At 32.3% G+C, this 17,132-nt stretch overlaps 1 protein-coding gene across 2 annotated transcripts; it reads left to right on the top strand.

The window, feature by feature from the left end:
* The first annotated feature begins 12,926 nt into the window (after positions 1-12,926).
* On the top strand, positions 12,927-15,724 carry LOC107895571 (bifunctional nuclease 2). Of its 2 annotated transcripts, none has more exons than XM_016820837.2 (9): positions 12,927-13,292; positions 13,384-13,563; positions 13,684-13,736; positions 13,828-13,884; positions 14,200-14,265; positions 14,345-14,416; positions 14,755-14,864; positions 14,948-15,039; positions 15,239-15,724. In XM_016820837.2, exons 1-9 carry the CDS (start codon positions 13,025-13,027, stop codon positions 15,283-15,285), a joined length of 945 nt encoding a protein of 314 aa, XP_016676326.2. In that variant the 5' UTR covers positions 12,927-13,024; the 3' UTR covers positions 15,286-15,724. The 2 variants fall into 2 exon arrangements, with proteins under 2 accessions (XP_016676326.2, XP_016676324.2); XM_016820835.2 differs by having other exon boundaries at positions 12,933-13,292; positions 13,378-13,563.
* The last annotated feature ends 1,408 nt before the right edge of the window (positions 15,725-17,132 follow it).

Raw genomic sequence — 17,132 nt, 5'->3', positions numbered from 1 at the left:
TTCCGAAGACTTGAAACTTAAATTTGGTATAAATATACTTATTCAACCCCTGAGTCATAGCTTCTAAGGGTGCCTCTCTATATGCATGAAACAATTGCAACGCTATTCGCGTGGACTTGGCTGTGTCTGCCTTGGTACCTCTACACAATCCTCGAGTCATTCCTAGACCCTGCATTCAAAGCAAAATACCCATAAGTTCATGTGAACTTAATGAGAGTCTATACAACAGTTTTCATAAGTGACTTTCGAAGTCTCAAGAAATAAATAGGGCAATAAAGAGCTAATGCAAATAATTGAACTCATTGGGTTTTATAGGAGATTCCACAGTTTGACTGGCATAAATAACGCTAATTTTTTCTTCTTGAACGAATCATTTCTGGACATATCAGAGTGAACTTGGACATAATCATTCTCTTTTTGACACCCTTTTTTTAGGTATTGGCTTTGTCTAGCTTCATCTCAAACTTTCCTTTTACCTTGTTGGATTGACTCATTAGAATATAATCACGCCAGCGAAAATACAGTTTATCGATTACCTTCGGTGGACTTGCAGATTTCTCGTCACCATGGCGGAAATCTTACACTAATCCCTTCATTCAACATCAAACTCAATACAGATTTACATTTCATCCCGACAATTTCCTTTCTTATAATTTGGCTTGCACACATACCTTTCCAGAGGAAAAACCTGCTTTCTTACTTCTTCATATGTGGCCTTGAAATATAAGACTTGGTGGATAGTGTAATCGCTACTCCATTCTCATGAAATTATACTAGTACGATAGTCCATTGAACTTTCCCTTATTTAATGATTTCAAATAGACACCTCCTTAATCAGTTAGTTTTAATGGACTTCCTCTTCCTTTGTTAGTCTCTGACGGCTTTACAGGACATATGGTCCTTACAAGCATTCCCGTATTCAAGACAACCCTTGATGGACATTCCTCTTAAGATAATCCTTAGCGAACTTCCCTTTTTTGGTGACCTCTTTGCCATTAAATACGCAGAATTAAAATCTGAAGAATCGTCTTACTTTATCGGAACCAGTGTTGGTTTACTCGTTACCTCTAGTGGACTTTTAATGGCGAATACTTATTCGCAAATTCTTTGAAGGAAATACCCCTTCCCTCTACATATACTTGCATATAGAACACTTCCACCAGTTCCTCTTGCCTTCGCATTTTTGGCGAGACCTCTTATTAGCACACTTGCCTACTTTCCCATACATGCCATAACCGTTATGTTAGACTTTTCGCCATGTGAATCATACGGTGATTTCCCCTTATATGCTCCAACGACTTCCCTATGTACTGTCCCGGTGGACTTCAATTCGCCATAATGTGTACCTGTTCACTACTGGATCATGCTATCGCTTTCCATGGACTTTTGACTCTGAATAATTAGTGAACCTCTTTTCAGGTGTCACTTTGTAGAGCCTGTAGACCATTTTCATGGTGTCGCTCCGTAAAGTCTGTATACTAATTATACGGTGTCACTCCGTAAAGACTGTAGATAATTTATTTTGCCAAACCTCCTCAAGTCCTCTTTAAACCCTTCCATTCCTCCACTATGCCAATTTTCCTATCTTCGACTAACCCGCCAATACTTCCCTCCGTACTTCGCATTTTATAAACATACATTTCACACATAACATTACAATACTATAATAACATGGAATACACCATATATCAATTCTATCATGCATTTCAAGGACATACTTGCAAACATTCATGAAATTTCATAGCTTCATGCATGCCAAACTTTCTCATTCATTGCAGTAATAAACAACCATAGAATTCAAATTGAACTTGTAGAACATACAAGTAGCTTCATAACCAGAATAAAACATCACACATAATGGAGTACAAAAACTCACCTACTATCCTTCGTCCTCGTCAACTTAGCTTTTCCAAACGCCAGAGTCTCTTTCGTCCTAACAATTAAACATGACCTCCAGTATATCAGTTTAACCAAAAGTATTCGAACTTTAAAACTTAGAATCTAGTAACATGTAGAAGCTTTTCAAAGATTTCAGAAATCATTACTTTATATTTCTCAAATCCACAAATACTGAAAGATTGAGAAGCTTACCAGCTCATCAGATTCTCTACTTCCCGAACTCAAACCTTATGAACACTGCCCCATATAGGACTTTCCTTAACTTTCTCTTCTTTGAAGCAACCAAAGAAGACGATGCAAAAGAGAAGAAAATAAAATCGAATTAAGAAGAATTCTTCCTACAGAAGGATCCTCCTTATATATATATATAACTCCTTTTACACATGGCTACCAAAGGCCCAAATATTCGTCCAATACTAATCATTTAGTCTCCCACTGAGGAACTAGTCGGTTCTGTAACACCCCAAACCCGGCCCAGACGTTATGACCGGATCCGACATGCCACATCGAAGCGTTCAAAACATTTTATATTGTTGATACAGAAAAACTTACTTAGTGTTTTAAAAGATAATTTCATTATAGGTTAAAGTGAATGGAAGCTGTGCACCAGGTAGGAAACCGGAAAAGAGGTGGTGAGTCCATCGGATTGCTTAAGTACCAAGCTCTCTTCGGATCCAATCCTAGACATGCATACCGCCATTGCCACACCTTAACGTCATGGATAATTCTAGGAAACCGATTTGATTAAGTCATTTTTAGGAAAAGTGATTAATTTTGGAAAATACTTTCATTGCGGAAGCTTTACTTGTTATCGTGTTATTTTGAAATCAATTGTTGTTTTTGAAAACGCGCCCTAAAGCTATCCAATTTCAACAGTTAAAATAAGTAATACTTATCTTACTAATACATATTAAAACCATAAAAAAAATAATTAAGCGGCCTTATTACATTTAAAAACCCAAAACTTCAAACGTAAATAAAAGGATGTCCAATTCACCAGAAGAAAATCAAACTTTCAGAACGGGTGGCCACTCCGAATTCCCTCACAGCTCCAAGCCCACTATGGTTGGGGATTACCTGAGTGGATGAAAATAAAAGGGGTGAGTTTGGGGAAACTCAGTGTGTAAATTAACCCAACCATAGCCTATATCAGCTCAAACCACAGAAATAGAATAAGTTGGCCTTAGCCCAGAATAGAATTCAGAATAAAGCCCATAGGCCCATAACAGAACAGAACAGATATTACATGTTTATGCAAAAACCCAACCCAGATTCATCCAAAACACCCCCGTACCAGCCTTACACCATGTGGGGAGACTACTCGATCCACCCAACCGCTACACACCATAGAAATCACAGCAAGGCTGCCAGATATTGTGACGAAGTCACCAGATACAGATATTGTGGCAGAGCCACCAGAACAGATATATGTGGCAGAGCCACCAGATCAGATAATTGTGGCAGAGCCACCAGATTAGATAAATTGTGGCATAGCCACCAGGACGCTTCCTCCATAGTATAACCCAAGTCCCCATGCAACAGATATATAATCATTGCATACATCATACAGAATCAGATCGTCATGCTTTTCAGTCAAAAGTAACCCTAGGGGTATAATGGTAATTTTGCATACATAGGGGTATTCAAGTAATTTAACTATTCTTAAGGTTTTCATACATAACATAGGCATTTACGTATGATCAGAAACACTTACCGTGTTTTCTTAACAATTTGGGCCTGTTGGCCCATTATCCCGTTTTTGGCCCATTAAGCCCAAAAATATCGAAATGCACAGAATCACACACTCTGCAGTCTTATCACTTTAATTACCATATACATCAAACTATTAATCTCATGAGCATTCACACACTTGCAAGATCTCAAAATACCGGCTTTTCGGCATTTCGGCTTTTCGGCTTGTGCCAATCTAGTCTATAAGAGGGTGTTAGTTACACACCTGTTTGCGACGATATGCTGACGAGATCCACACACGAACCGCCTACAATTGGATTACTAACACGTTAATCTAACTATTCAAATATGAACTACGTATTAACCCCTTACAATATTCGGCCAACCACACCTACAGATCAGAGTAAGCTTATAAGAAATCAATAAGCAACTCATTAACAAATTTTTGTCAGTGTTTACCACATAATCATAATTTCACTGCAAGCTGTCTTCCTGAGCAACAGTCACTAAATCATTTATAACTAGAGCTACGAAACTCCAAATCAAGTGCCGTTAATTTTCCCTGAAAATAGACTCATATATCTTATATCCATAAAATTTTCAGAATTTTTGGTTTGGCCAATCAATACCAGATTTTTCTCAAAGTTTCGCATGTTTCACTGTTTGACTAATCTGACCACTCTTCATTACGAATCAAATTTCTCATTGTACAGAATTCAAAATATGTTCTCATTTATTTCATTTGAAACTAGACTCAACAAGCTTTAATTATATAATTTATTCAGCTTCTAATTCATCTCCCACAATTTATGTTGATTTTCCAAAGTCACGTTACTGCTGCTGTCCCAAGCAGATTTATTACCAAATTCACTCTTTCACACATAACTTGCATGCATGTTATTTAAACATGTATATCACCAATCAATCATCACATATCTATGATTTTACTTAAGTATAATCTCCATTTCATCATTTTAAAGCACAACATGTTAGCCGATTTTTCCCCTTAGCATCTAAGGCACATGCATGCTCATTTGTTTGGCTCAACTTCACCTATCTTCCATTTTTCATCAAAAGAACATGAAACAACAACCATTTCCTTCATTTTAATTCATGACTAAATGCTCACAACACAACTAAAAACCAAAATATGCTTCAAGAGTTAAGGTAGAATCAAGAAGAACTCATGAACCTCAAAATAAAAGCAAACTACCATGAACTTACCTTCAATTTTTCTTCCCCAAGTGACCGAACATTCAAGAGCTTTCTCCTCTACTTTCTCTTCTCTAACTTTAGGCTATGATGAACAAAGATGGACAAAACTTTATTCTTTTCACCCCTTTTTTTTAAATAAAATTTCATATTTCATCCATTTAATTCTTTAATACAAAAGACATGAAATTCCCATCATGGAACATTTACCTAACCCATTATCATGGAACATTTACCTAACCCATTATCAATTTGTATCAATTTGTACCATAAATTATGGATATCAAGTGCACATTTTGTCTACGACAACATGATGACCAGCCACTACATGTAAAATGGGAGGTTTGTCATGCAAATCCTCCTATTTTGCACTCCTATTTATTTGGCCACTTCAACTTAGCCTATAGCATTTTCAAACATTTTCACATAGGTTCTATTTCATAATTTCACCCCCTTTTTCTTATGGAACAAAAATTAACTAAAATTGCCGGATTCTATCTTAAGCTTGGGCCTTCTAGAGGCCCACTAACATAATTAAACCTATGCCAACATTCACAGAATTCCCGAAAATTGGGGCGTTACAGGTTCTAACTTAATTGAAACCCAACTATTTACCATTCAACCACTAAAGTGGGGTGATAAAATAAGTGAACATTAACATTGAGTTAATAGCAGGTGACCAAAATAAAAATAGTTTTTAATGACCATGCCTAAAATGCAAACTTTTTCATTGGTGTCCAAAAAGAAAACTTATAAGACTTAGGTGATGAATTCTATAGTTTACCGTTTTATCTGAAAAGGAAAAAAGGAAACTCTCTCATGCCTCACACATATTTAAACACGTGTTGTATATATGGGGTGTAAGGTAGGCTTTTGCCCAAGGCTTAATTCACAATTTGACCTTAGAAATATTTATATTTTTATTTTGGTACCTAAATTTTTTTTCTCAATTTGATGCTTAAAATATCAATCATTTCCAAATTTGGCACCTAAAGTATGCCTCCGTTATACTTTTAATCCATTTTTTTAGAGATGTTAAAAAAAATATATATCCAATCACAAAACGTCACGTGGTGTCTTACATAAAAAAACATTTTCTTTTATTAAATGTATATATATTAAAAATATAAAATGGAAGTAAATATATAAAAAAAATTTCAGAAAAATGTATATAAAATCTAGAAAAACATATAAATTATAAAAATAAAATTTAGAAAAATAGGATAATTAAAATTAAATTAGTTGAAATTAATAATATTATTAAAAATATATAAAAATTGTAAAATTATAAAAAATTGTAATTTAAAAAAGTTTTAAAATAAAATTCTAAAAAGTTATTTAAATTTCAAGTTGTTTTTTTTTGCAATTACTTGAAGTTTAATTTTTTAAAAAATAATTTATAACATTGTCCAATTTTTATATATTATTTTGACTTTTTAAAATTTTATAAAAAAATTTAAAACATTATAAAAATTTGTTTATATATTACATATAATTTTTTTTACATTTTTAATCAATATGATATATATAATATTAAAAAAATAAAAAAAAGGAGGCATGGTGTATTCTAATAGTGCCATATGACTGATCAACACTAGTCAATGATCGGTCAAAGTAAAAAGTGTTTTCGTTGATCAGAGTTGATCAGTATTGACCAACATTGACTAGTGTTGACCGATGTTGACTAGCCACGTGGCACTATTAGAATATACCACGTATTCTTTTTTTTTAATATTATATATCATTTTGATTAAAAATGTAAAAAATCATATATAATATATAAAAAAAGTTTAAAAATAATATTCTAAAATATATAATTTTAAATTTTAAAAATTCAAAATAATATATAGAAATTGAAAAATGTTATAAAAATTTAAAAAGGTATTTAAATTTCAAGTAATTGCAAAAAAAAACAAACAAACTTGAAACTTAAATACTATTTTTAAAAAAAAATTATTATTATATGTTTTTGAATTTTTGGTTTTAAACTTTAAAAAAATATAATTTTTAAAATATTTTTATATTTTTTCTAATAATATTATTAATTTCAACTAATTTTCTTTCAATTATTATATTTTTTCTCTAAATTTTTTATTTATAATTTTGTTATGATTTATATGTTTTTTTAGATTATATATATTTTTAATTTTTTATATATTTATTTTCATTTTCATATTTTTTAATGTGTATATAGATTTAAGGTTTTTTTACTTGTATAATACAAAAAACAATACCAAAATGGTATCCCACTTCCATTATTTACAAAAATGGTGTGGTGTGTGTGGTGGAGAGGCGACACCACCTTTATTTTTTTACCCCAATCATTAGTCTGTTATGCAAAAAAAAAAACAAAGTAGTTTTTAATGGTGGAAGGGACCTGGTAGGCGGCACCAGTGGAGGCACCCTAATAGGTGGCATCGCTTTGCGCTGGAGAGGCGGCTTGAACTGAAAATGTTTTCTTTATAAGAGAGCCAAGGTCTCCTCAACTGAAAAAAAAAGAAGAAGAAGAAGAAGAAGCAACAACTAAGGAGAAGAAGGGGAAGAGGCAGTAGAGAAGAGAATAAGGGTTTTGAGAGGTTAAGTGTTATTTTTATAATTTTATTTTGGTTAGGTTAGGGTTTTAAAGGGAGGAGATAATATATTTTAATGTTGTTTTAATATTTATTATATGTTTGGTTTAGGGTGAAAGGAGGCAACAACAATTTATTTTTTTAAAGGTAAATTTTTTTTATAATTATAATTTATTTGCTTAGTTTTTTTAATTTTATAAGCATAAAAAATAAATTTATTTATTTGTGTTTTGAATTAAGTTGTATCGACTTTATAATTACTCGAATATATATTTATAATTTTATTAATTTTACTAGAAATCATATCACATATATATGCATGTGAAAATCACGAATTTAAAACATAGATGTATCTTTAAAAATATAATTTAAAATTAATTAATAATATATAAAATATATACGATATTAAAATAAAAAATTAAATTAAATTATATATACGCTAAAAAGATCAAGAGAAAAACTATTATCATCAATAACTTGTTTTAAAGGATTCTAGAAAATGGTATAAAGATATATACTTGATAAACCTTCATATAACATCAACATAAAATTATTGGTTAATTAATTAAATTTAGTTTATAATTATAATTTTGTTTTGAATATCTTATTAAGTGGATGTCCATCATGATCAAAATAAAGTTTTTGATGTACTTTAAATTCTAATAGTTATTAGAATTAGATCTCTACCTCTTTTATACTTCTTATGCCTATAAATAGAGACTCTGATAAAGCATTGTAATCATCCCATTGATCAATAAAATATATTCTCTATTGCTTCCCAAATTTTCTTTTTTTTTAGTCTCTCTATCTCTCTTTATTTTATAATACGTTATCAACACGATCTTTCTCAAATTGATAGTTCCTTTTATCAACGATCAAATTTATCCTCCATAATTTCCAATATCTTTGACGGTAAGATGCAAAATTTTTACATGAAGTTTTTTATTATTTAATGTTTCATATCTAATTATTATTTTTCATTCTTCTTTCATTATACGTTATCATTATTTTGATTAACTTATTTACCTTTTTATTCTTAAGGATGGTGAAATATTTGATATCGTTATCTATATGAAATCGAGAAATAGGATCCACTCTCAAAGTTTGCTTTATGATATTTGCTTAGGGATGATCTCTTTCTCTTCATTACAAATGATGCTTATAATTACTACTTCTCATTCATGGTAACGTAAGTCAATCTAATCAACTTCTTTTAAAATCTGATTTGATTTCTATTAAAAAGTTCAATTTATATAATTTACTATTCGTATCTCTATGAATTTGTAAAACCCTTCACGCATTTAGTTATTGAGATTTTTTTCTGGAGATAAATATTTTTTAATAGAATTGATTGATTTAATTTTGATTTTGATTAAGATGTATGATTATTACGGAATGCGAGCAAAAATACTTACTTGTCATGAACTTTGAGATATTCACTCTGTCTGTGATAATTTCATATCACTGTAAAATTTGAAATGAAATTATGTCATAAGAGGTGGAGGTTAGAAAATGTTTATGTTTTAAACTTTTATAGTTGTAAAGTTATTTTAATTTGACATTACAATATTTTGTATTTTGTTGTGTTATGATATAAAAAAATATATTATCTAGCCACACTGATTTATTAGTAACATGAATTTATTATTTGTTACGTTTAATATATGTTTTATTTATACCTATTCATTTTATATGAATAAATAAAATTTTAGAAGATCAATTTTTTTTATCATTCATATTAAAAAGAATTACAAAGCTGTATATGATTATTAAAAAGAATTGTATACATCAAACCAATAAATTATAAATACTCTCTATTACAATTGATTTTTGGTCAAGAGTCAAATATTTTCCATCTTAAAATTTTTGAATGTACGGTATATATTCCAATTGCTCCACCATAACGCACAAAGATAGGCCATCATAAGAGATTGAGAATGTATATTTATATGAGTCTCCTTATAATATTTTTAAGCTATTAATTCGAGATTTAGTTATGACATAAGTTGTCAGTTTTCCCAACATTAAGGGGAGAGAATAAAAAGTTGGGTTAATAAAGTACTCGAAATGAATTATCAATGTCTAAGATCCTTGTACAAAGCAATGTAAACCAGAAGTTCAGCATATAATTCATTTTACAAATCAACTGTCATATTTATTAAATCTCACATATCAATTGAAAATGCTCCAATATGAATTGATATCCTAATAGGGCGAACTATTAGTGCAAAATAAAGTAATTCATGCCTGAAGCGTGGAAGATCAGTCAGTTCTAAAGATAAAAATCATCATAAAAGAAAATGAGCAACCATTCGAGATGGTCATATAGTGGAGGCAGGGGTTCCTAAAGAGACCCATGACATAACTAGTTATAAAACTTAATAAGAGATTCAGATACCTAAAAGTGAAAATGAAAATGATGAAAATAAAGAGAGCTTGATAAGTTATGTCAATACGAGAAAAAGATAAAACCGAAAAGAACGTAGTTGTCGACAACAATTTTGCTTATAATATTTCTATTAAAATGATAAAAGAAAATGAGGATCCTGAGCCTAAATCTATTGAGGAATGTAAAAATAGAAAAGATTAGCCATGGAAAGATGCAATTCAAGTGGAATTAATTCACTTTCTAAACGTGAGGTTTTTAGATCGGTAGTCCAAACACCTGAAGGTTAAAGTCGGTAGGATATAAATGAGTATTTGTGCAAAAATGAAATAAAAAAATGAAGTCGTAAGATATAAAGCACAACTTGTAGCACAAAAATTTTTGTAGAGGCCCAACATTGATTGTGAAAAGACATATTCTCCTGTGGTGGATGCAATCACATTTAGATATCTTATTAGTCTGGCAGTACGTGAAAAACTTGACATGCATCTAATGTATGTTGTTACAGCCTATTTATAAGGTGCACTTGATAATGAAATTTATATGAAAATCCCTGAAGGATTTAAAATCCTAGAAGCATATAAAGTTTCTCGGGAAAATTACTCGATCAAATTAAAGAAAAGTTTATATGGATTAAAACAATCTGGACGTATGTGGTATAATCGTCTTAGTGAATACTTGTTAAAAGAAGGTTACAAAAATAATCCAATTTGTGCATGTGTCTTTATAAAAAGGTTTGGATCAAATTTTGTGATAATTCTTGTTTATATTGATCTAAATATTATTGGAACTCCTGAAAAGCTTCAAAATACAATAAATTGTTTAAAGAAAGAATTTGAGATGAAAGATCTTGGAAAAACAAAGTTTTTTCTTGGCTTACAAATCGAGCATTTAAGAGATGGAATTCATGTTCATCAATCAACTTATACAGAAAAGAAATTAAAGAAATTTTATATGGATAAAGTACAACCATTGAGTACTCCAATGGTTGTACAATCATTAGATGTGAATAAAGATAAATTTTGTCGTTGCGAGAATGATGAAAAGTTTCTTGGTCCTAAAGTACCATATCTAAGTGTCATAAGGGCATTGATGTATCGTGCAAACAACACAAGACCTAATATAACTTTCACTATAAACTTGTTACCAAGATTTAGTTCTTCTCTAACACGTAGACATTGAAATGTAATTAGACATATATTTAAATATCTCAGAGGGACCATTGATATGGAGTTATTTTATTCAAATAATTCAAAATCCCTATTAGTCGGCTATGCTAATGCTAGATACTTATCAGATCCACATAAATGTCGATCTCAAATAGGATATTTATTTACATGTGGGGGTGCCATATCATGGCGTTCAACAAAGCAAACATTACCTGCAACTTTTTCAAATCATGCAGAAATAACTGCAATGCATGAGGCAAGTCGAGAGTGTGTTTGGCTAAGGTTATTGACCCAACATATCTAGAAGATATGTAATTTGCCTTTACAGGAAAAGATGTCAACTATCTTATGTGAAGATAATGCAGCATGTGTAGCTCAATTGAAGGGTGGTTACATCAAAGGTGACAGGATGAAAAATATTTCACCAAAATTATTCTTCGCCCATGATCTTGAGAAAATAGGTGATATAAATGTTCAATAAATTCGTTCTAGTGATAATTTAGTAGATCTTTTTAGTAAGGTATTGCCAACTTCAACATTTAAAAGATTACTACACAATATTGGAATGCGTCAATCAAAGATGTAATGTAATGTTTCCATTAGAGGGAGTTTAAAACAAGTTGTACTCTTTTCCTTTAACCAAAGTTTTGCCCCATTGGGTTTTTTCTGGTAAATGTTTTTAATGAGGCAGCTTGTAATAGAAGATTGCTTACTCTTTTTCCTTCATTAGATTTTTATCGCACAAAGTTTTTCCTAATAATGTTTTAACGAGGCACATTATCTAACAATGAACATCCAATACGGAGTGTTATGAATATCTTATTAAGTGGATGTCCATCATGATCAAGATAAAGTTTTGACGTACTTTAAATTCTAATATTTATTAGAATTGGATTTCTACTTCTTTTATACTTCTTATACCTATAAATAGAGACTGTTGAAGCATTGTAATCATTCCATTGATCAATAAAATACATTATCTATTGCTTCCTATTTTTTTTATTTTGTTCTTTAATCTCTTTATCTCTCTTTATTTTATAGCAATTTTTTTTTATTTGTTTATTTTTTGGCACCCATGTTTTAGCCAAACAAATAAAATTATTGGTTATTTATTTTTTATTACTTGATAAACGTTCATATAGCATCAATATAAAATTATTGGTTATTTGTTTGATTTTTTAGTACCCATATTTGTTTATTTTTTTGTAAATTTTTTTATACTTGTAAAATTGAACAAATAATAAGTATTGAAAAATATTAAACAAATAAATTATAATTATAAAAAATAAATTTACCTTTAAAAAAATTGTTGGTGCCTCTTCTCAAAATCCTAACCTAACCAAAATAAAACTACAAAAATAACATTTTAACTTTTTAAAACCCTTATTCCCTTCTCTTCTCTACGGCTTCTTCCCTTCTTCTCCTTAATTTTTTTTTCAATTAAGGGGACCATGACTCTTTTATAAAGAAAACATTTTTAGTTCAGGTCGTCTCTCCGGTGCAAAGCGGTGCCACTTATTATGATGCCTCCACCGGTGCTGCTTGTCAGGTCCCCTTCACCCTTAAAAAAATTAATTTTCTTTTTGCATAATAGACTAATGACTGGGGTCAAAAAGCAAGGGTGGTGCCGCCTCTTCACCACCCACGCCATACCATTTTCGTAAATAATAGGATTAGGATACTATTTTGGTAATTTTTTATTATTTTTATATTATACAAGAAAAAAAGCCTAGATTTAATAAAAAAATTATTTTTTATATAAAGATACCATGTGGAACTTTGTGATTAACTATAAGATAATTTTTTAACATTAGTCAAAAAATGGACTAAAAAATATAATGAAGACATTCTTTAGATACTAAATTGGGACAAAAAATATTTAAGTACTAAAGTAAAAAAATAGTTATACTTCAATGGCCAAATCTTAAATTAAACCTTTCTCCAGTAACGTAACACTTGACGCTATATGTTATAAATACCAACTTCCTTTATTTTCCCGTCAAACATAAAGGAAAAAGAAAAAGAAAGAAAATCTCCTAATCGAAGAAATTTCTTTTCTCAGTATCCTATCGCTATCTCTCCACGTTTCCCACATAATGCTTGGTGCTCAGCTTTACGTCCGTACAATCGCCACTGTTTCGATTTCCTCCGACCGATACACTGCTGCTTCTCCTTATCCAACCGCTTCTTCCTCCTGCCTCCGCTCCTCCTCCTTGTGTTCGCATTTTACGACGAAACGCCGCCGTCCTTCTCCTAAACCCGTTGTTGTTTCTTGCCACTCCGCCCATGGTAGCTTCCGCCCCCAATCTAGTAATGGTGACAATCGAGATCACCAGTTTCTCGAAGCTTCTCTTCTCGTCTCAGGTTTACGAGTGCCTCCCGTTTATCTTTCAATTTCCATTGATTTTTTTTTCTTGGAGATAATTTGGAGTTTTGATTCGTTTTGGAGGTGCAGAAACTATTTTACACTACCGGATGTGGAGGCATGGATTTCAACAGGACGTAAAAGGAGTGTTTCCCATGTCCAGAGCTAAAATTACTTCAATAGGACAGGCCTTTCTCAGTCGCTTTCCCAGTCCAACTATTTTTCTTAAGATTCCTTGTGATGGGGAGTTCTTGCTACCCATTGTTGTAGGTATAATAATAATTATCATTAATAAATAAAAAATTCTACCCTATTCTTATTTACTACAATTAGTTATCGTTGTTGGTTGGATCTATTTTCTTACTAATTCTAATTAATCTAATGTTGCAGGGGAATTCTCTGTGGAAAAACTCATAGCTGCCTTTTGGGGAGATAATAAAGGGGTAACTTACTAATCTGTTACTTTTATTTTAAGATGTTATTGACGACTCATTGTATATAAACTTCTGGACATTTTGTTATTTTTTTTTTCAGGATACCCCTGATCAGTTTCAGCTTGTTAATAATGTTGTGGAGAAGCTTGGATATGAAGTATGGATTTCGTTTTTTTTCTCCTGTATCATTAATACCTGTTGAAATCTTTGTAGCTTTTATCAGTCGCTTGCTGAGTTGCTTTAGTTGTTTCTTTACATCGCATGTCTATTGAAGAACACTCTCGAGTGTTGAACATGGAGGGAGATAAGTAACAAAAATTTGTAAAATAAGAAAGGGGATAACAAAGCCCAATATACCCTAAACCCTAACTTGTTTTTACTCTTACGGAGTTACTAGCTTTAACCTAGGAAAACTTGACACTTTGTTGTGTAAGCATCTCTTTTCATTGATTTTTACATGTCTTCATTTCAGGTTAAAATGGTGAGAATTACAGAAAGAGTCGTCAATACTTACTTTGCGAAATTGTATTTTAGCAAGGTGATTATCTTGTGTGTATATGTATATTTCCTTGGTGTGATACAGGAACCTGATTCATTTATTATTCTTATGTTTACAGCCAGGGGAAAATGATGTCATAATTGTGGATGCACGACCCTCAGATGCCATAAATGTGGCTAACAGATGCAAGGTGCGTATGGGAATATTATTCATAAAGCAATTACCATGAAATATGAGAGGGAATTGCTTGCTTTCTAGTCTTACACCGTTTCCCTGTCTTGACTTGCACCAGTATAAAGTCTCAACAAGACTGCCTTATTTAGTTTGAGTAGGTTGGTCAGTATTAAGTATGGCCTTTTACATATGTAAGTGGTTGCATTTGCATTTTTTGTACATATGCTGATAATTCCAGAACTGTGGTCAGATAGTCCAGTATTTCCAATTTGCAATCTGCCTCTCTCATTCCAATGACAAACGGCTCTTTCAAGGTTCAATCCAAAGCTTCTAATCTGTTTTTCCTGTATGCAGGCTCCAATATATGTGAACAAACAAATTGTCTTGGCAGATGCTATTAGAATTGGCTACGGGATGGGCCGAGTGCTTGACAAAAAGTCTACTTATGATGTATCTCTTGACAGGTATATTGCTTATTCTGGCTGTGTTGTCTTCTCTTCTAATTGTGTGGCACATAGTGACTCTAAGCATGGTTATATATTTTCAGTGCTGCAGATGGTCCTGATTTTCTATTAGAGGAGCTGGATCTGGTGAGGAATATGGATTTAGCTGTCAAAGAAGAAAGATACACTGATGCAGGTAATAATAATAAAATACCATCTTCTGACCAAAAAACACTCCAAAAGGCAAAAAAGAGAGAATATTCTGTTTCTATCAATTATAAATTTATTAAATGAAGTAGTCACAATGCTATTTTTTTTTCATTCCTTTGTTTTGACATACTGAAGCTCTTGCTTACTAACAGTAGATAAAATTATATTTATTTAATTTCTTGCAGCAAAGTTAAGAGAGAAATTAATGAAGCTACGCGATTATGGCCAGTAACTGTTTACTGATGTATCCACGGTTGTGCACTCGTTGGTGGTGGTTGGCTTGCTTGTGATCGAATTCTTTTTGCGTTTTTATGTTGTTAGTTCTGGTGTTTCAGTTCATGCTCGAAATGCTGTAGTTTGTAGAGCTTCAGGAAGGTGCGAGGCCTGAGACTCATTACTCTGAGAGTGGAACCTTCACTGTTCTAGTTAAGCCTGAGGAGTCATTCCTGGAAGTGGAATGGATGCATAATCATGTTTTACAAACTGTAGTAAATAATGTACATATTCAATTTAGAAATGTTGCCTATAAGATTAGGGGTAACTAGGATAGTGCATGTCCATGATCACGAAGGTTATAAATATTCTAATTACACATGGAGCTGCCTACCATTGACTTTCTTTGTACTTTTTGATTTTATGATGTATAGTAGAAAAGGATATTATGTTTTTCACCATATGTAAATATCCGCCTGTGTTGGCAATGGCGTCCTTTCACTGTCTATCTCCCCACAACGCATAGGCTTCCTCTCCGTGCATGGCGATAGCATATCTTCATCCCTTACCTCAAGGTCGTCATTATCCATCCTTAAATTAACAAATGGCAAATGATGCTAATAACAGCAGTGATGAGAATTGCTCCTATAAAATGATAATCCATTTGGCTGGTGCCAGGCAACAATGGAACTCTCCGCTACTGTTGAGTAAGCCTGGAACATAACTGTCCAAATAATTATACATAATTGTCGAGAAGCTCGGGTTTGGACCCTAATACACCATCAACTGCATGTTTTTCTGTGCAAAACCATCATTGTATACCCCGTGCAATGCGTGTATTTATTCATTCATTCAGACTTATTGCGAAAATACTTGATTGAATATTTTCTCCTTTATATTCACCATGTCTATAGGGAGCAGTATGTAGTTTGCTACAAATACTTGTAATAAGTAGAAAATATATCCAAAATTTGCCAATTACCCCATATGCAGCTGCTGCTTCCCTATACGCGTGTAGTAAACACCCCAACGTCTAAAAAAGCGTCAACCACAAACCAAAAGAATATCATCATATCAATCATCCAAAAAGTTGGTATAAAAGAAAATCTTCCCATTTCGCTGCCCCGAAAATGAGAGCTCCCCTTGGCAACTGGCTGGACTGGCGGCAGGTAGCCATGGCCTCACCATCCTTTTCCCCCTTCTCCCTCCTCCTCTCTCATCTTCTCCCCCTTCCCCACCGTTGGTAGCCCACCCCTGCCTCTATAGAGTTTGTCAAATTAGTGAAATATCTCACACAAGTTTGAGAAACAAGTTTAAAAACAAAATACAGATCTGGTGTATGACTAACTCAAATGCCCAAGTCAGCATGTTTCAGTAATAAGTCCCTTTAACTTTGGGGTTGACATGCAACTCCTAACGTGGAATGATTGAAATGAAAATTTGACTAGGGTGGCGCCTTGGTAATAACATCAACAATCCGATCAACAGTATGGACGTGAAGAACATCAAGCTCTTTTCGATTAACATAGTATCAAACAAAGTGTATTACGACTTTTAAGTTCCTCATTTTGCTGTGTAAAGCAGGATGTTGGCAGTGTATAGTAACACCCAAATTGTCACAGAAGGTGGAATGGGACGCATAAGAGGAACATGTAGTTCTTCGAGAAGATGCTTGACCCACAAAATTTCACATGCATTTACAACAACTCTAATACCATAATGAGTTTGTCAAATTAAATTACACAACTGGCACAAGTTTACTGATTATTCTTGTTCAATATATAGTAGTCATGACCTCAGAAAAAGTGAAGAGAAATTTAAAAAAAAAAAAAAGTTAAGGCTGGAAAGTAGAATAAGCCTACAAAA

The sequence above is a fragment of the Gossypium hirsutum genome, chromosome A11, assembly GCF_007990345.1.
Source record: "Gossypium hirsutum isolate 1008001.06 chromosome A11, Gossypium_hirsutum_v2.1, whole genome shotgun sequence".
In the NCBI taxonomy this organism is placed as follows: domain Eukaryota; kingdom Viridiplantae; phylum Streptophyta; class Magnoliopsida; order Malvales; family Malvaceae; genus Gossypium; species Gossypium hirsutum.
This window is presented reverse-complemented; position numbering and strand designations above follow the sequence as displayed.